This window comes from Oenanthe melanoleuca, chromosome 1, assembly GCF_029582105.1.
Source record: "Oenanthe melanoleuca isolate GR-GAL-2019-014 chromosome 1, OMel1.0, whole genome shotgun sequence".
NCBI lineage: Eukaryota > Metazoa > Chordata > Aves > Passeriformes > Muscicapidae > Oenanthe > Oenanthe melanoleuca.
In genome coordinates this window covers 75,424,116-75,444,380 of record NC_079333.1, presented here as the reverse complement: position 1 = coordinate 75,444,380, position 20,265 = coordinate 75,424,116, and the positions used below count along the sequence as shown (strand labels likewise).

The 20,265-nt window shown below is 41.9% G+C and overlaps 2 protein-coding genes across 4 annotated transcripts; one reads left to right on the top strand and one right to left on the bottom strand.

The window, feature by feature from the left end:
• Window positions 1–451: 451 nt before the first annotated feature.
• Window positions 452–9,517, top strand: POGLUT2 (protein O-glucosyltransferase 2). The gene is made up of 10 exons (XM_056516411.1): window positions 452–809; window positions 2,205–2,410; window positions 2,848–3,053; window positions 3,689–3,766; window positions 5,817–5,989; window positions 6,933–7,170; window positions 7,739–7,948; window positions 8,302–8,391; window positions 8,929–9,033; window positions 9,252–9,517. The coding sequence occupies exons 1-10, from the start codon at window positions 484–486 to the stop codon at window positions 9,267–9,269; spliced, it is 1,650 nt and encodes a 549-aa protein (XP_056372386.1). The 5' UTR covers window positions 452–483; the 3' UTR covers window positions 9,270–9,517.
• A 91-nt stretch (window positions 9,518–9,608) lies between these two features.
• Window positions 9,609–15,925, bottom strand: TEX30 (testis expressed 30). Of its 3 annotated transcripts, none has more exons than XM_056516471.1 (5): window positions 15,799–15,880; window positions 14,371–14,601; window positions 13,302–13,353; window positions 12,004–12,212; window positions 9,609–10,841 (listed from the first exon to the last, which is right to left on the bottom strand). In XM_056516471.1, the coding sequence occupies exons 2-5, from the start codon at window positions 14,491–14,493 to the stop codon at window positions 10,668–10,670; spliced, it is 558 nt and encodes a 185-aa protein (XP_056372446.1). In that variant the 5' UTR covers window positions 14,494–14,601; window positions 15,799–15,880; the 3' UTR covers window positions 9,609–10,667. The 3 variants fall into 3 exon arrangements, with proteins under 3 accessions (XP_056372446.1, XP_056372438.1, XP_056372431.1); XM_056516463.1 differs by having other exon boundaries at window positions 10,365–10,841; window positions 15,875–15,925; XM_056516456.1 differs by lacking the exon at window positions 15,799–15,880 and adding an exon at window positions 15,510–15,581 and having other exon boundaries at window positions 10,365–10,841.
• Between the last annotated feature and the right edge of the window lie 4,340 nt (window positions 15,926–20,265).

The window sequence follows — 20,265 nt, the reverse complement described above, 5'->3', positions numbered from 1 at the left end:
GAATCACCAAAGGCCAGCACTGGGCGATTGCCCTGGTGGCAGCGGGTGAGGTTTCCCCTCATCTCTGCTCCAGACAATCCCAGAGCTGCACTACCGGCAGCCAGACATCACAGTGACAAAACTGTGAGGGGAGGAAGGGACCTCGGGAGATCATCTAACCCACCCCCTGCCAAGGCAGGGTCACCTGGGAACACTGTGGGTTTGCAATGTCTCCCGAGAGGAACGCTCCATGGGCAGCCTGTTCCAGGGCTTTGCCACCCGCAGCGCAAAGAAGCTCTTCACCTTCAGCTGTTCTGGGGAGGATTTTGAAAACATTTTCCTGATTGCAAGCTCCATTTCCCACCCTAACGTTTGGGAACGGAGTGGAGGCAGGCTGGTGGGCGGGGAGCGGGGGGAAGAACTTCAGCTCACGGGTTAAACAGCGACTCGGAGACGTCCGGACGCGTACGTGAGGGCCAGAGCCAGCAGCGCCCCGCGCTTCCTATGCGCCGGCTCCCATTAACTCCCGAGGGCTCTCCCGGCGCCTCCCGGCAGCGCCGCCCCGCGATGCCGCGGTCCCGCCCCGCGGAGCCGCGCCGGGGGCGGGACAGCCGAGGGCAGGAGGCCGGTGCCGGCCGTGTTCGCCCGTCGGGGGCAGCGCTGCCGATGCGTGCGCTGTGGCCGCTGTGCCTCGCCCTGGGGGCCGCGGCGGCGGCGGGCGGGGGGCCGAGCGCCGAGCGCAGCGCCGTGTGGGGGCCCGGGCTGCGCGCCGCCGCCGCGCTCCCCGCGCGGTACTTCTACCTGCAGGCCGTGGACGCCCGAGGGCTGAGGTGAGGGCGGCGGCGGCTTCTCGGGGAGATTCTGGGCACCGTCAAACCGGGGGCTTGCGATTTGCTCCTAGAAAGAGCAGCCTCAAGGCTCTCTACGTGACTATTTGTGCATATCACTTGGCGAGAGCTAATTAATCTCTCCAAGGGGTATCAAATAACGGCGCGAGGGGATGAGATAAGAGGATGAGAACATCTAGCAGCAAAACATTCGTGTTAGTCAGTGGAAAAATTAATGATTTATTCTCCTTTGTCAAAATTTTAGCAGTGACTAATACATTTAATTTGTTAGGCTCAGGCGTCCTGCTTGTTTCCACTGTTGGGAACATTAGTATTTCTCCTACGTGCCGAAGCACAAAATCTATGGAATCCTTTAGGAATTATTCTGTAAGCCAGTAGGTAAACTTCGTAGGAATGAACTAGGACGAGGAGCAGTGGCTGTAAACTAAAATACAGGAAATTTCACCTCACCATGAGGAAGAACTTTCCCCTGAGGGTGGCAGAGCACTGGGGCAGGCTGTGGAGTCTCCCTCTCTGGAGACACTGCGAACCCCTCTGGATATATTCCTGTGTCACTGCTCCAGGTGACCTGCTCTGGCAGGGGGGTTGGACTAGATGATCTCTGGTGGTCCTTTCCAACCTTAACAACTCCGTGATTCTGTGATTTTCAGAGGGTACTCGCTGCTTTTCTTTTATTTAGGAAAACTGGTCATACAACCGAGATAGGAGCTCAAAATGCTCCATCAGGGTCATCCAGTTTAGGTGCACCATGGCTTGTGTGAGTATGGAAGCTGCCAGTTCAGCTTAATTCTTGCATTTAATTGAACTGGCAGGGGTCAAGTATATCTGGATTAGTTTTAGGAAAGGTGGTGGGAGTAGCTGAACTGAGGAGTTACAGCCCAAGAGCCCAATCACTGCCTGGAAGAAAGGTGGATGGAAGTTGATAGCATTTTGACTGCTCCAGCTTTGTTAATACGTCAGTGATATGTGATAACTTCATGATTATTTTATTTGGTTTTATGGAGGTTTTTCTGTATTTGGTGTATGGTGAATTATACAAAATATCTCATTTACTCATTGAATTATGTGATCCCTCTATATTTTTTTCTCTGTTTTTTTTTCCCATGTAAGCTACCATAATGATAAGAAGTGTAACTTTGTTCTTTACTTCCTTAAATAATGCCTGGAAAATAAAATAATCTGAAAACATTTTGCTTCTGAGTGTAAAATAATAGACTTACTTACCTGCTAAAGTGAACATTAGGATGTGCTTGTAGAGGCCTAACATGGCTCAGAGAAGTCACTGGAAATCTGTTGACTTGCAAAAGAATGGACCAGACTAAGAAATGTGTTGTATGTTTCCTTTGTTTATTAAGCTCCCACTTATTCTCTGGGTAGGTTTACTTCATCACCAGGTGAAAATGCATTCCAGGTGAAGATCACTGCTCCTGAAGAACAGTTCACTCGTGTTGGTGTGCAAGTATTGGACAGGAAAGATGGTTCCTTCCTCGTGAGGTACAGGATGTATGCGAGCTACAAAAGCCTGAGGATAGAAGTCAAAACTGGAGATAAGCATGTTGCAAAGTCTCCATATATTTTAAAAGGTAAAAGGCACCATTACACACAGGTTTCTTGTCATGGCTCTCAAAGTGTGATCCAGAATGTCTTCTGCTACAAGCATAGGATTCTTTAGGACCTCAGTACTTCCCTGGACTATCAAAGCCCATTGGAATTAAGGATTCATTATATGTGTCCTACGCATAGTATTCAAAATAATAAAAGGAAGCAAATGCTGCAAATAAATATATGTAGAGGTCCCACACAGAAGCTGATGTAGGTTGACATGACTCCATTAGAGTTAAAAAAAAAATTCAGACATGCCTGAAGATGTCTGAAACGTCAGAAACATGAAAACACCATTTAGAGATTCTGAAGTTTTTGCTCTAAGTAATGAATGTTCAGTGCCTGGCCCTGTTCTATGATCTCAACAGCTCAATATTGTGACTTATTAAAAATAAAATAATAATTGTGTTCCCAATAGGACCTATTTACCATGAAAACTGTGACTGCCCTCAGGAGGAAAGCAGTGCATGGCTGGAAGAGATGAACTGCCCTCAAACCATTCCACAGATTCAGAGAGACCTAGCAAATTTTCCCATTGTTGACCCAGATAAGATTGCAAAAGAAATTCCACAGAGGTTTGGACAAAGACAGAGTTTATGTCACTACACCATCAAAGACAATGAGGTATGGAATCTGGTTGATCTGAAGTCCATATGGGAGTTTGATGGCAAGCCATGCTAACTGGGCAGTTTGTCTGTTCCCAGTTGTAAAAGCCTCTTGTAGTGCATTCTTTAAGAAGACTTGGCTTGCTTCTCTGTCCTTAAATACTTAGCAGTTTGTGTATGAGCTCAGCAATGTCTGTCCTACTTTATAAGTGCTTTTGTGTCCATGTTATAACTGAAACACAGTGAAAGCAAATTACTTCCCAGGCAATCAGTAGGAGTACTGGGCACACACCCAAATCTCCTAAATGCTAATTCAGTTTGCTGTTCTCTGAGAAATACTGCTGAGAGGTGTCATGATCATCTAATTTGAAGTGCATCAATAAATTACATTGTGCATAATTCTAAGATAAAGAAATACAACTTTTAGCTGCACTGAGGATCAGAGCTACAATTCTTTATAACAAAGAATTGTATATACTGTACTTACTTCAGTGGAGTTTTATATGGAAATTAGAAGACATAGGCAACAGTTTCTACTTCCATGAAACAGACCTCAAACATCTGCAAAAGCAAGCAAAGCTTATAAATTTTTTTCATCACTTTTCTGTGATGAGATTTATTAAAAAATTAAACCAGTAAAACCTTTGTTTTCAGGTTTATATAAAGACATATGGGGAACATGTTGGCTTCAGAATTTTCATGGATGCCATACTGCTTTCTTTGACAAGAAAAGTGAGTAGATCTGTACAGCCACTTATTATGCATGTCCTAATTTAAAGAAGCCTAGTCTTAAATACACACCAGCATATTTGTTGCTGTTTCTGGTAAAAAACTCTTCCTCATTGATTAACTATGGAAAAGTCGTGGATTTTCCTTGTTTGAAGCTGTCATGTTCTAGAATGCCATCTGAGTATCACAGAAGTTAATTGAATAAGCAGGTTTTTATGATGATTTTGATAAGCCAGGACAGGGTGTGTTGGCTTGGGGTTTTTTTTCCTGTAGAATAAATAAATTATTCTGTAGTATCTAATAGAAAATTCAATCTCTGCAGATACATTGCTGCAAAAAGCTGAAGATTTCTGTAACATGTTTAAGAAATATCAAGTAAGCTTTCCACTATCCTCAGGATTAGTAATGGATGAGTTATGCTACTCTGCCTGCCTTTGGATGTCATGCTTTAAGGATTGCTCAGTTGCTAACATTGCTGAACTAACATTGCTCAGGAAAATGGGACAAATGACTAAATGTACAAATGAACATAAATTTAACTGGAGACTGTTTAATCTAACACTGTCTACAGGAGGACATGATGTCTAAGGGAAGACACGAATGTAGACTACAATTATCTAAAAGATTGTTCTCAGGAAGATGGATGTAAACTGTTCTTGGTGTGAGTAGTGTTGGACAAAAAATAATGGAGTTAAATTGCATCTAAGGACTTCAGACTAAAAGTTGAAGAAGGATTGCTAGCTCCAAAAGCAGGAACTATTTACAGATCTAGAAAACACAGTCTGTCTCAGTCCCATTAAATACTATTAAATAAGAATTTTTATTAGGATAGTGTCACTGAGTGACACTATATGGCTGGAGAGGAAGATTTAAGCTGCTGAGTGATTCTGCCACTGAGGATGTGTAGAAAATACAGTTGGTAGGGTTTGTGCCCATTATGACCATTAGATGGCACCGTAGTAATGAAGTTTAGTGCTGAGCTTTAGACTGTAGCAAACACCCTTGGAAAGGAAAAGAGTATCTTCCACCGTTTACAAGAGTGTTTGATATTTGGCAAATTATTAGTTTCTTTTGCTTTGAAAGAGGTAGCTGAGGGGGATGTATTGGATATGTACATTTTTTGAAAATGAAATGAAGAGAGTGAACTGAGATACGACATTACTTCTGCACTGACCTTATATGTGCCTTCAGGGTTCTGTAAAATGCAGCCATATGTCATGTTTTGCCTTTTGCTCTCCAAACTGAATGTCCCACCATTTTCAGTGTTTCCTCACAAGGCAGCTGGTCCTTTCTTTGGAAAACTGCCTTTCTTTGTATCTTTTCTTACTTCACTTGAAAATACCCAAACCACACATAAGGCTTAATACAGAGGTGCATCACAGTTTCATAAAGCAGGAGAATTATGTCCTCTGTCCTGCTTCCTGGCCATCAAAAGTATTTTTCTTGCTTTTGGCTATGACAGTGATTTCAGGTATGATTCCACACTACCAAATATTTTAAATAAGTGATGATGTTATGCTTAATAATTAACCAAAGCACTGACTAAATGTGGTCTTCCCATCATGGCTGTTCATTTCTGTTTCTTCTCTTCTGTTGGATTTAGGCATCCTGCAGGCACAGAGTGAATCAGATTACTGATGTGACAGAAAACTGATTTACCAGCCAGCATCAATTTTCCATATAGTACCAACATGATCCAACTTACCTTGGAACTATACAATTGCTGACTAGCTCCTTGTGGTAGCCTGATAAAAAGATTGTGTGGCCAATCATGTAAAGTACAACAGGAAACCATCCTCTGAAAAGGGTGCTGCTATGCCTTATGTGACTTTGTACAAATCTTTTTTTAAAAAATACTATTTTGTAGGGTTTACTCTGTGGTCTCAGTACTTCTAACAGGTTTCTAAATGTCCATGATTTATTACAGGTACATTAAGTATATTAGACAACTGGCTATTTTTCCTCTTAGTGAGGTTGTTTTCAAAATGCAACATTGCCAGCAGAATACTGTTTTGTGTTAAACTACATTTGTGCCTGCTTTGCTTCTGTTTAGGTGAAAATGCCAGATGTAGAATTTTTTGTTAATTTGGGGGACTGGCCTCTGGAGAAAAGAAAGCCCCCACAGAACTTGCACCCAATCTTCTCGTGGTGTGGGTCCAGTGAGTCAAAAGACATTGTCATGCCAACATATGATTTAACAGACTCAGTTTTGGAGACTATGGGACGGTAAGAAATGGCTTTAAACTTTTCACAAGATTCCCAGTGAATGATCTTCCATAGAGATATGTGTTAGCAGAATATTAACTGTTTTCATGTACTCATCGAGACACTAATACCCTAGGTAGGCAGTGACTCTGTAATCATATATTAACATTATACTTCACTGTTTCATTTCAAAAATCTAAATTTGTCTGAACATGGTCAAATCACTGAAAATGGCACTTAAGAGTGTTTCAAGGCTAGGCATTTGATTTGCTTGCTTTGTTTCTCCCCCTATGAACTTGTTGACAGCTGGCCAGGTGTCTTTCTTTCCTGATTTTGTTAGAATCCATTTTTTGTGTACCTTTCAAATCCCAATGTAGCCATTGGGAACTCCCAAACTAGGAGCTACCATCTCCCACTTTGATTACTGACCATAACTAGCCTTGGCAACTGCTCTGTTCTGTCTTGAAACACTACAAAGACAGCTTGCTTCTAAGAAATCTTTGTAATCCATCTTGAACTTGTTTATCATTTCATTGCATTTAGTTCAGGTTCCTTTTTTTTGGTCTAGACGTTTTCTAAATTTGCTATCCCTTGCCCTCCCAGTTTATGTGTTTAATTTCTTAACATTTTTAAGGATGCACAATATATCTTATGGAGCAAGTTACACTATCTTGCTCACCACCTCTGGCAACCATATCCACTTTTAGCTAAATTTTTCCATAACAGCTGAAAGGTATTGTTTCCACATGTCATGTTGTCGAATGATGTCATGCCACACGCTTGTGAACTTAACATATGTTACCTGTTTCTATTGCTGCAAATGACTGATACAGTAACACATCATGGTGTGCTCATGACTTGCCTTCATCTTTGCTCTCTGTGGGTACTGTGAACTCTTTTAAGCAACTGCACTTTAAGAAGTTTCCAGTAGGCTTCACTATTAAATCACTTCTTTCTCCTGCAGAGTCAGCCTGGATATGATGTCAGTCCAAGCAAACACTGGCCCATCGTGGGAGGACAAGAATACCACAGCCTTCTGGAGAGGACGTGATAGCCGCAAAGAGAGGCTTGAGCTTGTAAAACTCAGCAGGAAATATCCAGAGATCATAGATGCTGCTTTCACAAACTTTTTTTTCTTTAAACATGATGAAAGCCTCTATGGCCCTATCGTTAAGCACATTTCATTTTTTGATTTTTTTAAGGTAAGCCGCCAATCATTTTTTATAGAACTCAGTTCTCACTGTTTATCAAATAACTTAGTATGTGTTATTGAAAACAAAGTGATTTTTAGTTTTTCAGGACACCACCAGTAACAAGCATGACTAGACATCCCTCCAGTGGGATTAACTGCTATGTAGCTCTTGCCCTCAGGATAGTAATGTCTGATTTACATCTAAAGGTTCTGTAGCCTCATGTAATCTATGTAACTTCAAGTTCCTTTTTATTTCTTTTTCCTGATTCAGTGATCAGGACTACTAACATAACTAACATAGTGGGAAAATCGGTGGATGAAGTGGCACATCTACCCTCACATCCGAGGATGAGCACCTAAGAATTCCTGGAGAACTTAATTGATGAAGCTCTGTGTACCCTGCACTGTGATGAATTCCAAACTAGATAATAAAAGCTTCTTAGACATTGATGCTTGCCTAGCCAGTGCTACCTGTCTCAATATCGGCAAGTCAGTAACACCAGTGCCCTCAGAATATAACCTAACCAAGCCACTGGGATCTTGTGGTTTTTAATAACTTCTGGTCCTTTTCTTTCCAGTATAAATATCAAATTAATATAGATGGCACAGTGGCAGCATACAGATTGCCTTATCTACTAGCAGGAAACAGTGTGGTGCTAAAGCAAGACTCCATCTACTATGAGCACTTTTATAACGAGCTGCAGCCATGGAAACATTACATCCCATTTAAAAGTGACCTGAGTGATCTGCTAGAAAAACTACAGTGGGCAAAAGATCATGATGAAGAGGTAAGATGTGAATTGAGAAGTATGCAGTAATGTTTCTAGCAGAGAACAAAAATTGAATTTCTTTAAAAAAAAGCAAAAAATATACTAGGAGGACTTGAAATTTATTTTCATCAACTCTACAAAAAACACTTAAAATGCATAATACTGTCCTTTATTTGAAGTCAAATTGAACTTCAGGAAAAAAAAAGATTATTTTCCTAGCAATGCCTTAGCTTTTAAAAAAAATGTTTTATTTGAGTTATCCTAAACTGCCAACATCATTTGTAACTCCACAACCAACAGTAGCACCCTGAAATAAATACTAGTTCTAGTCAATAAAAAAAAATAAACCAAACTTTCATTTTCTTTGACAGGCAAAAAATATTGCAAAATCTGGACAGGAATTTGCAAGAAACAATCTCATGGGAGACCACATTTTTTGTTACTATTTCAAACTTTTCCAGGTCAGTATATTTTTAATGGTTACTGGCACAGAAATAGAAATCACACATCAAGAATTTAGGGCAACAGAGCTGCTGGAAATTGGCCAGTCTGATACTTGAAGCCACGAAGCAAGCAGCAGCAATTAAAATCTTCATTTGATTTACAAACATTGCATTCAATTATATCCTATGAAACCCCTTAACACTACGCTGGCTCTTTGAGAGGCAGTGGGATCCCATAAATCTTGATCTAATCTGCCAGAATATGTTGCCCACAATGATCAAAGAATTCCACATCAGACGCACACCCTGTGAACCACAGCTGAAAATATCTGTGCATTAGCACCGAGATACCAAGCTCCAGGGAGGCACCCGAAGGGGCTCCTAGCTGCAGCTGGGTGTTCCTTCACCCTGTCTGTGACAAGTCTGCAGGAACACATGAGACTGTGTAGCCCCAGAGTTTTTACAGAATCACTCAGCTGAGTTGGCACAGTATTGGAAACCAGATACACAGTCTAAAAAAATTTGTGAATTAACGATACCTTCTTTTAAAACTAGGAATATGCCAGCTTGCAAGTGAGTGAACCAAAAATCAGAGATGGGATGGAGAAGGTGCAGCAGCCTGATGATGACCTTTTCCCATGCACTTGCCACCGAAAAAAGGTACAGTACATGCAGAGTTAAATGGAAAGTGCTGAGTGTCTTCAGTTCCTGTTCAGCTCCACTGGAGCAGTGCTGCTCAGTGCCCCACAGTATCAGTTATCAGGCCAGGCCATTAACACCTATCGAACTTAGAAACACTTCTTCGTGTATTTGCAGGACTAGACAGTGAAAAATTAGGCTTCCAGTTCACTGAAACGTTTCTTCTTTTTTGACTGCAGGCCAAAGATGAACTCTGACAGAAATAAACGATTTTTTTCAGTATTTACCTACATTCACACTGTCTTCTTAAAGAAAGAAGAAAAATCTGGATTAATATGCTCGTGGATAACATCAGTGAGTATTTTGAAGTGTACCATTTCATGATTGACATACAGAAGAAAACAAAGCACCCCTGATTTCCTTTTTATCATGCAGTGGTGGCAGAGCCTTATTCAAAAAAATTTTTATAATTTCTTTTTAAAATAAAAATTGTGTTTGTATCAGTCATGTGTTCCTGCCCTGGGTTACCTTGGAAATGCAGATACTTTTTATTCATCCTTGTTTACAGTGAATCTTTTCACAAATGTGAAACTATTCTGCAAAACCAGGCAGATGAGAATTGTACACCTTCCCCCCTACTGTCTGTCTATATGTCTATCTATCACATCAAAGGCGTCTTTTTTCAGACTATAACTTTGCCTACCTCAAAGACAATGCTGTGGGGTTCATAATAAATCTTGTTAATCTGAAGGTAAACCACACTTCCAATATTGCTTGGTTATACCAACAGGTCACTCACAGCCCATAATGAGAAAGGCTGCACTGCCAGTACACACCAAGTGCTTCATCCACTCTTCAGTGTCAGAGCTCAGACAGGGACCTGAGTTCCTCCTGTCACAATGGAAGCAGAACTGGTTCCTGCTCTAGGAGTTCCTCCATCACTAAACACAATTTGTCTATCAGTTTTTATTTATCAGAGGTGTCTCTGATCAGTCCTTTCCAGAAAGTGAAGGGAAAGTGAAAGTCCTTTACATCGGTGAAGGGGACTTCTCAAAACTGAACCATGTTCTTTGCTCCACATGGCCAGCTGTGCCTGCATTACCTCTTCCTGCTCTCCACACAGGCAGAATCTGGCTCCCTAAGGTGGCAGACACTGTAAACAACCAGATTCTTCTCCCTGCCTCACTGGTTTGGAAGCACATGGGAAGGCCAGCACACAGCACCAGGCAAAGTACTACACCTCAGGGGATATGCTGGCAGAACCCTACAGTTCAGTAGGTTTTAATTGCAAGTGAGTATAGCATCAGTACTAGACTCAGAAATTGAAGACCCCCTAAAGATACTCTGTCCAAGTAGATTTTTTCCAGTATATTACTTCAAATATTAGTCAAAAGCATTACTTAATCCTCTGCATTCCCAAGAGTTGTATATTTGCATAAAAACATAGAGAACAATGCTGCCATTATATATTTTCTGTCCTTCAAGAAGCTCTTTATTGTTTTGCATATTTTTAAATTCATATAAAGTTTTATTTGCATTTGCACTTAGACCTCTGAGAAGATGAGTTTAAAAAAATATGCCTCTAAAAAATAACACACCCCTTATTTGCCACATTTATGAAAAACTAAATGGAGATGCTGCTTGAACACTGCAAATCATTTGTGCTGCAGGTGAACATTCTCTCTAAGCCAAGAAAAAACCTGTGCATTTATTTCTTCCATGACATCATTTGTTGCTCGTCCTTTGACTGCCATCCCATGGTTTGCTTTATCAATCCAATGGATTTTTTTAGGAGCTTTCATTTTGCTCACCACACCTTCTAGCACTTGCTGTGGAGAAAATAAGAATGCAAATATTAGAGAATTGGCTGCTACAAACTGAAACACCTAGATGTCTCTTGCTTTGCCTGTGTAATGCAAAATAGGCAGCTCCTAAAAACTAAATGGATCTTTGTGCACATGAAAAACACCTTGATGAGAAAATGGGATGTATTCTCTCTTCAGGAAATGAATACTGGGATCTGCTCAAAGCTTTTCCCTCACTCAAACAGAATAGCAGAAAATTAGAATTTCAAAACCTGCAGTGATCACAGCCCTGTGCAGGCATCCTCCCCACACTAACGAAAGAATCCATATTTACTGTCAGAGGGTAGCGCTGGCAATAAAATTAAAGAATTGAAGCCAGATTTGTCTACAGAGGCTGAGTAGCAATGTAATTCCTTGGGGACTGGCTTTGACACTGCTGAAATTTCTCAGCAAACAGATCTAAAAACCATCTATCTCACAAAGTCAAAGATTCCCCTATTAAGAGGACACCCCAAGGATCTGCTGGTCACTAGCCTGACTTATTTTGGTGATAACTCCTCACAAAAGCATTATGACTCCTTAGAAACTGTCCAAGCATGGAAAATGCCAAGTGCACATAGCTCCAAATTCAAGCTGACCTGTTCAAGAACAACAGATACCTGTTTGCAAGAAAACATGGCAGAAAAGCACTGTTTCCCTGCCCTCTGTGCACCTGCTCTTCATCTGTACAAAAATACCACTTTCTACCACAGTAACCTGACTTGGGGGTAGAACTGCTTAGCTAGAAGGATTTGCCATAAAAATGTGACCAATATGAAATTGGTGGCTCAGCACAGGTTTTGTAACTTGAAATGGTTAAAACATAAAAATAGCAAATAACTCGCTCGTTCCACAGGCCACTTTTAATTTGTTCAGTCCTATTGAAACCATTTAAATCAGGACTATTTCAGTGACCCAAAGATGAGCTTGCTAAAGTAGAGGATCAAGCATGATCCATTAAGTTTTAAGCAGCAAAAGGAAGCACTGCCAGGCTTCCCTGTGTCTGATGAAGTTTTCTACCCAAGGCTTCCTTCAGAAGACACCTATTTAGGGAAGGCTGTTAATCAGGTGAAATACAGACATCAGTGAGGCTCACTGCTGCTCCTCCAGACTGCCCTTTCATAGCAGGATTTACAAGGGTACTCACTTTTTCACACATCTCATCTGCTGATCCTGAGACAAACAGCACTGGACACCTGAGCAGTAATAAATCCTCGTCCCGGAGCTTGGACTGCAGCTTTGGTCGATGCAATGGGTAAGATAAACACACGAGGCCTTGAATGAAACCATCATCATCATCACCCTGGCTCAGCTGACGTATCACAGAGGCAGCAGCTCGTGAGCCCATGGAACGGCCTTTCTCCCATGTAGAAATAAAGAAAAAAGTATTATCTGCTGTCACCTCACTGCATTCTGATTTAGTAAACTCCCAAAACCAATCCAACTGAGTGTATTTCAGTGACACAAAATGCTAGGGATGTCCTACTTCATTAAAAACATTAATCCTAATTTCAACATTTTCTGCTAAGGTATTTGTCCAGTTGTAACATTTTCATCCCTGTTTAAAAAAGAAGGGGAAAAGAAAATATAAATGGATAAGGATCCCTTGCAATACTGGAAGGAACAACAGCCCATCCTGGGGAGAAGGGAAGAGAAGTCCTACACTCCAGAGGCTGGAAATTTGAGATAGCTGTGATATCCTGTATCAATTTCATGCAACCTCAATTTGCTCAAATTCAAAACTAAATTCTGTGCTCAATTTCACTTGGCTCACAAAACAAATCCAGTAAGTGTTTATGCACACCTTGAACTTCAGCCTAAAAATAAAAGTAGAAGGGAGGGGAAAAAAAGGGTGAACTTGGAACATGAGGTTAGTGAGTAACAGGAATACCAAAGTATCTCCTCAAAGAGGAGGCATATGAGCTGACAATGCACTGTAACTGAGTGTTACAAGTGGCTGAGTCTTATAGCAGCACAGATTTGGTTTCACTTAAGAGAAAACAGAATTTCTCCTATCAAGATATTCCTAACCACCCCCATCTATTCCTCTTTTCAAACAACATAGCTGCCACTAGGATTTAATTACCAAAACCTGTTTTGGGAAAACTGTTTTCCATTTATCAGTAACCAGAATTCTTCAAGATTTGCAGTTAAAAAGTACAAATGGATAATCAGAAAATTCATGCCCTGTAAATTTTAAGTGACCAGGAAGCTTTCTCCCAAGGTACCTGGAAAATACAATCTATTGCTCTTTCTTTCCTCTTGTGCAGTAAGACCTATGGTATCAAAAGGAGCGTTCATTCACTTCTCATCAAAATGGGATAGAATTGGAACACTTACAGATTAAGTGTTTAGATACAGATTACTATTATTAGTAATACTAATACAGATTGCTATTATAAGAGACAATATAAGAGAGAAAATTATTAATAATAAAAACAGTACCTGCAAGGAAAACACCAGAAAGTTTATAATCATCAGAAAGTTTTAAGTATTCCTAAAGAAATAAAAGAAAGAGAAGTATTACAAGTCAGAATTAAGACAGCTGGGAAGCTGGGGATCTCTTCTGTTTGTAGCTTCTACACAGAAAATGGGAAGTTCTTCCAGCACTGCAGACTAAACAAAGAACAGAGACATACACGGTGCTCTCTTGGTTTTATCACACAAATGGCTTCATAACACTTTGCAGCAACAACGTAAATATAATCAATTTCACATTAGCTCTCAGCAAGTTTAAAATATCAGATGCCCTATCAAGTTACTAAACCATAAGTGATTACTATGTATCGACTCAGTTATAGTAACAGACCCCAAGCACACTACAGGCCCATCAAAAGGCAAAGCAGGTTGGCAAAAATACCCTCAATTGAGGTTATGTATATCCAATTAAAAGTTGTGACACAATCAGTTAAGTCCAACAGAAAATATAAAATTCAGCAACATTTTTTCAGATTTTAGGAGATAACTAATCAGATCCTATCTTAGCAGATGCCTTAAAATTACCTTTACATGGCAGCTTATTAGCTTAAATGCACCAACAACATCATGCTTCTTCTGTAAAGACTGGAGATGCCCATTAAAGACAGCAAAGTCTGACTTCAAATTAATGTACATCATACAAAATTCTTTTAGAACTGGATTTTGTTTCCCTATAAAAATGCCTCCTGCTCAATGCAAGCAGATCACCAATCCTAAACTCTTCACTGAGCTTGTTTCCATCCTAAATTCTTCCACTTTTTGCAAGCTGTAAGTATTCCCATGAAACACCCTTGCTTTTTGTCAAGCTTTTCTTTCTCCCTGAACTGAAACCCACACACTTGTGGCAGCTGTTCCAGCTGCTGCCCATCTAAGAACTGCTTCTGCTGTTTCTGTTCACACACACTGCTCCATTTACCTAAACATTGGTTCTGATTTTCCCAGTGTTGCTTGACTAATCTCTGGCTGTAATTTAAGAAACCTGGAAGACAACCCCCATGGATCCAAGATTTGCTCTAAGAATTTGGTCACTCCTTACCACAACTGCTTTGAAAGCCTTAGTCCTGTAAGCAATATTAAGGCCTTTACAAGTAAACCGCAGGCACAGAACTCCATGGGAGGCAAGACAGGCTGCCAAGGACACTAAGTGAGGGAAATTCATGTCTCCTGCAGCTCCATGAGTAAGAATCACTCCATACGTTGGTTTCTTCTCTGGGACAGAAAAGATAGCATCAAGGTATTTATTTCCAAAAGGTATCTTCACTTTAACCTAGAAATGAAACAAAACCCAATATTAATAAAAAAATTTTAAAAAGTGTTCCCAGTCTACACATCTACACACTTTTATGAAGAAAAATCAGATAATTAAGAAATAAAACAAAATTGCAAGGTTGTTTTTATTTCTTCTGTTTAAGAGTACTAAATGAGTAACTGCACCTCTGGTTCAAAGATTCTCCATACAATAATGGGCAAGTCACTTTATGGCTCCACACCTTATGTTCTGCATTAGAAAATGATGCTTCAAAGCATAAACTGATATGATTCTGACCCTATCTATCTATCTATCTATCTATCTATCTATCTATCTATCTATCTATCTCTAGCTTTTCCAGACCTAACTAGCTGCCTAAACCATAAGAATATGACATTAAGACACAGCCTAGCAAGCCTGCACAGAGGCAAGGACTGAACCTCCCCCAGGAGCAGGAGACTGCACAGGTTCAGCCAAAGCTCCAGGGGGACACAGGGCCTCCTTCCATCAGCACAGACAGCTGGAGGAGCTGACCGGACACAAGAGCCGCTCATGTTCTGCGGGATGAACGGGGTCTGGGCAGCAGGGCCAGGCAAGGGCACGGCGGAGCACAGCCAGAGGCCGGCACACCGAGCTGCAGCCCGCCAGCCACGGCTACCCCTCTCCTGGGCGGCAGAGGCGGCCCCGAGCCCAGCTGCAGGGCCTCCTCAGAGGGGAGGGGCGGCTGCCACGGGCGGCAGGAGCCCGCACATCCATCCCCACGGGCGGCAGGACCCCTCACATTATCACGGGCGGCAGGAGCCGCACATCCATCCCCACGGGCGGCAGGAGCCCGCACATCCATCCCCACGGGAGGCAGGACCCCTCACATTATCACGGGCGGCAGGAGCCGCACATCCATCCCCACGGGCGGCAGGACCCCTCACATTATCACGGGCGGCAGGAGCCCGCACATCCATCCCCACGGGAGGCAGGACCCCTCACATTATCACGGGCGGCAGGAGCCCGCACATCCATCCCCACGGGCGGCAGGAGCCCGCACATCCATCCCCACGGGAGGCAGGACCCCTCACATTATCACGGGCGGCAGGAGCCGCACATCCATCCCCACGGGAGGCAGGACCCCTCACATCCCCACGGGAGGCAGGACCCCTCACATCCCCACGGGCGGCAGGAGCCCGCACATCCATCCCCACGGGAGGCAGGACCCCTCACATTATCACGGGCGGCAGGAGCCCGCACATCCCCGCGAGCAGCAGGCACGCGGCCCCAGCCCAGGCTGCGGCCATACCTCCACCTGCCCGCTCATCCCGACCGTGACGTCACGTGAGTGACAGCCGCCCGCGCCAGTCCCGCCCCGCCTCCCGGCTGCCGGACCGCTGATTGGTCAGAGCCGGCGTGGCCCCGCCCCCCGGCGGGACGAGATCACGGCCTGCGCGGGGGATCGGCGGTTCTGAAGGGAGTCGGATTGGGCCGTGTTAAATAAGTGAAACACCCATAAATAAATAAAGCTCCACATTAGTTGTTTTTATTCACTCGTGTGTACAAAAACTCCATGGGCTGCTAGGTGGTAATTCAGCACAAATAAAGCCAATTATTTAGGGAAAGTCAGGTTCTTACTGGCTTCAGGGAGTACAGATGAGATGCTTATGATGAGTTACGGAATCGCGGAATCATTTAGAATCATTTAGATTCACTGAGACCAACCCATGAGTGAGCATCACCATGTCAACCAGACCACGACACTGAGAGGAATGTCGCATTTGTCTTTGAAAACGAGCTGTGGATCTGCTGGTAGATAAGCACTGAGAGATAAAAGAAACGATGGGATGGATTCCACTGATTGATGAATGGAAAAAGATATTTGCCTTTACAAGCAAACTGCAGGTTTGCTGATAAATGAAATTGGATATTGGAAGATGAAAGAAGCAATGGGGGAAAAACTATGAATTCTGTAAGAATTAAAAATTAAAAGGAAGAGTTATACATTAAAGGGAAATCTCAGGTGTCAGGCGTTCCGGGAAGTCTGTGCCTCTCAAGTACCTCAGCCAGTGGGGAAAGAGAGAGGGAAATGCGGCCGGGAAAACGGGATAAAAAGGGAGGCTGTGTCCTCCAAAAATCTGAGAGATCCCAGGGGAATGCCCCATGGCCTCTCCCTTTATTGGAATAAAGCAAAGAGGACTCCTCTGTCTCCTTTTTGGACATAAACCTCTGGTGTTTGTGGATTAATTTTCCTGACGGCACTGACTGCCACATTCAGTCATTTTTTAGCACCTTCCAGCACTGCTTGAAGCCATTTTCTATTGTGGTGTTGCTGGTTGCTTGGGAGGAGAGACCGCCTCCCAGCTGGCTCCTTTCAGGTGTTGTGAGAGTGATAAGGTCACCCCCAATGACCTTCTCTCCCCTCCATCTCCCTTGTGCTCCAGAGCCTCTCCAGCTCCACTGCCCTTTTCTGGACTTGCTCAAGCACCTCAGTGTCTGTGTGGAAGTGAGGAGCCCAGACACGGGATGCAGGGTGTGGACTCAGCAGTGCCAAGTACAGAGGGGGAGGGTTACAGGTCCAGACTGACATCAGGCAGTTTTTTGGCAGCTGTCAGCACACTCTTTCTATGTGACATTGACAGACAGGGGAGTGACACTCTGTGGCTGGTTTTCTAGGTCTGTTCCTGGGCTGTGCTCTGTTGTACAGTAAATAACTGTGTTCAAAATGCAGCCTTAAACTGGTAGGAGACAGCACCAACAATATACAACAGTGCTTGCAGTATTTGTATATTGAGTATTTCACAGGCCAAAAAAAAAATTCCAAAATCCTCTATTGTAATGTATTTAGCCAGAGCTCATGTTTTCTTCCAGTATCACTTATATCAATTAAGGTGCTGTATTACTTAGATGATTGAAGATGTCATCACCAAGCAGAACGTTGTTTTTCATATGTTCATCTGCTGGAAAATAAGCACACTCTGGCTTGTGCTCTGAGTGTCCCACTGTCAGCCTGCCAGCTGGACATTGTCAAACACTGGCATTGAAATATTGCAGCCCTGTGAGAAGTGAACCTGGCAGGGTAGCTCAGGTTCTGAGCTGCTGTCTCAGTGACCATCCTGCAGCCTCACAGGCCAATTCCCAGTCCAGGCATTATTGTAGTAAGTGTGAAAGACAGAAGTGGAGAACCTGGGAGATTTACAGGGAGATTTATTTGTCTGGGTTTCTACCTTGCCTAAAAGATGTCAAGCTAAAGTGAGATGCACAGGTGTAAAGCTGAGTGAAAGTCACTGGCACAGCCTGTGTGTGTTGTGCACCTTCCACTGGAAGCTGAACCACAGACAGTGCCCAGGCAGCTGCTCCTGGAACTGTAGCTCACATCTGGAGTCCAGCAGACTAGGGAAATGTCAGATTAATTTAGCTTGATTGGAGATCACACTGTTCTAATTAGTAGTTCACACCAGTTAAGCTTTTGTAAATAAGATACTTTGCAAAAGTGGACTGAGAAGATTTGTTGTCCCAAAGTAGTTACAACCTCAATCTAGAAAACAGGCATGCAAGAAGAAGGTTAAGAAAAACTTTCTTCATATGAATTTCTGGTTTTTTTAATTGCTGCTTTCATTTCTATACTTAATGGATGTTTATGTGCTCTGGTATAGTTTATATTCTTGGTGCTGTTTTGCTGCTTTCTTGATCCGCTTTTTGCATTCTCTTTCTTTTTATTTTTTCCTCTCTCTTCAGTCCACCTGCTGTATTTGCCCTGCTTTACTCACATAGAGTCTCCAGAGCAGTCATTGAGGAACATGTATCCCATAAATCTACCCATGTGTAACCCCTTCTCACTGGAAAACTACTTTCTTATGCTTTCTGCATACAGCAAGCTGCTACCAGATTGCTTCCTATTTTCTCTGTTCATTTTTCTTTCAACACTTGAAACTCTTCTGTGGGCAGGCACAGTCTTTGAGGCAGGGTAGCTAATACCCAGCAGAGTTGAAAACAACACAATGCCAGGCTGGATGGGGCCTAAGCAACCTGGTCTAGTGGAAGGTGTCCCTCCTTATGGCAGAAGGGCTGGAATGAGATGACCCTTAAGGTCCCTTCCAACCCAAACCATTCTGTGATTCTGTGACGAAATAAATGTGTGAGGAACGAGAGACTCTGTCGTTCTTTGATCCTCTGGTCCATGGCAATGGGATTGGCCAGTACATTTTTGACACACCTTTCCTGCCATAACATTTTTTTCTGGAAGATTATGACCTCAAGTATTGCTAGTATATCAAAGGTTAGGCAATTGAATTATAAATACATATATTAGATTCCAACTCATCAGCAAAGTCTTTATGATGAATAAGTTCTGGGTTTTATTGAGTTCTGCATATCTAATAAAATGCATTAATCAACATCTGAATTAATTTTTTTTATTTTAGTTTGGCATCCTAAAGCAATTCTCATATCAAACTATTCCAAATTAGGCTTTCTGGGTTTAGGGTGACATTTAAATAGATTCAGTTTTTTAGATTCATTTAAATAGATTGGTTTTCAAGTATGCTGAATAACTGTTCTGAAATCCAGTTGTATTCCCTTCCACGAGTACTGAAAATCCTTATGCTTTTTTTTACACACTTAGATGTTAATTAACATTCTAAGTTAAAGCTCCCCCCAAAATCCCAATTATGAATCTTTTCTGAACTTCTGAATCAATGTTTTTAATTTAATATCTAAGAAAACATGGTTTCTTAGGAGCACAGCATCATTTCATAAATTTAACCTTACATCACTCCTGGAAATAGAAGTTTATTCTGGAAACGATATAGTGCATAATAATCTAAGCCTGTCACCAAACATGAGAACCATCGAAGGTATGTGATTTGCCATTTCTCAATGGGAATATATGTTGAGTGTTATAATAACCTATGCACTGCTGTAAGCACCTCTGACAGATTTGATATGCCAAAGGCAGCTGGGTTTGAAGAAACAGTGGCTGTTTATAAAAGAATGACATTATCCCCAGTCTAAACTTGGGACCTGATAACTTTCAGTAGCACATCAGACAATCCCTGTTCTTTTCTTTGGATTATAAATACAGCATTTCATACCAGAGACTTAGATTAACACACAATGGGAACAAGAGAGATGACCTTTTGCATTAATCTTTTGTTGGAATAGATTTGTTCAGAGGAATGTATAAAAATAATTATAAAAGTATAAAACGTATGTTGAGGAGGTTCTGTCTTCAGTGTAAAATAAATAATATCTTAAGGGCATTAGGCTCAGAAACATTATTTTCTTTTTTTAAACTTTGTGATAGAAAACCATAAAAGATTTGGTTTTTTGTTTGTTTTAGGCTGGAGACACACATATTTGTTCTAAAAGTTCAACTCTCCCTCTAAATGGCAAACTTGACTTTTGAGCAAGATCTCTTTTTTGTTTTCCCTGAGGATGTGGATACACATGAGCACATGGACATGCTGTGTTCACAGGTACCAAAAGTAACCTTTAATAATTTTCTGAAAGTGATCAGCAAACTATTACCTGATTAGCCAGTATAGTTTCCTGTGTTTAAAAGTGGTGATATTCATGGCACTGCTTAATTTTTAGCTATTGCATTATACTTCTTGAAGTTCTGAAGAAGTTTTGAGGCCCTCCATGACAGATGAAGTGGTGGGCAGGTGATAAGGAGAACCACTCTAACATGTAAAAAAA

What these genes read in the sequence shown, in the direction of transcription:
- POGLUT2 (XM_056516411.1), top strand. Translation starts at nt 484, where the DNA reads ATGCGCCGGCTCCCATTAACTCCCGAGGGCTCTCCCGGCGCCTCCCGG. An exon ending in CAAAAGATCATGATGAAGAG is followed by an intron (nt 7,949 to 8,301) that starts GTAAGATGTGAA and finishes TTTCTTTGACAG; the next exon opens with GCAAAAAATATTGCAAAATC. An exon ending in ACTATTTCAAACTTTTCCAG is followed by an intron (nt 8,392 to 8,928) that starts GTCAGTATATTT and finishes TTTTAAAACTAG; the next exon opens with GAATATGCCAGCTTGCAAGT.
- TEX30 (XM_056516456.1), bottom strand. Translation starts at nt 15,542, where the DNA reads ATGGATGTGCGGGCTCCTGCCGCCCGTGATAAT. An exon ending in CTCCTGCCGCCCGTGATAAT is followed by an intron (nt 14,602 to 15,509) that starts GTGAGGGGTCCT and finishes TTTCATTTCTAG; the next exon opens with GTTAAAGTGAAGATACCTTT. An exon ending in CAGATGAGATGTGTGAAAAA is followed by an intron (nt 10,842 to 12,003) that starts GTGAGTACCCTT and finishes TTTTCTCCACAG; the next exon opens with CAAGTGCTAGAAGGTGTGGT.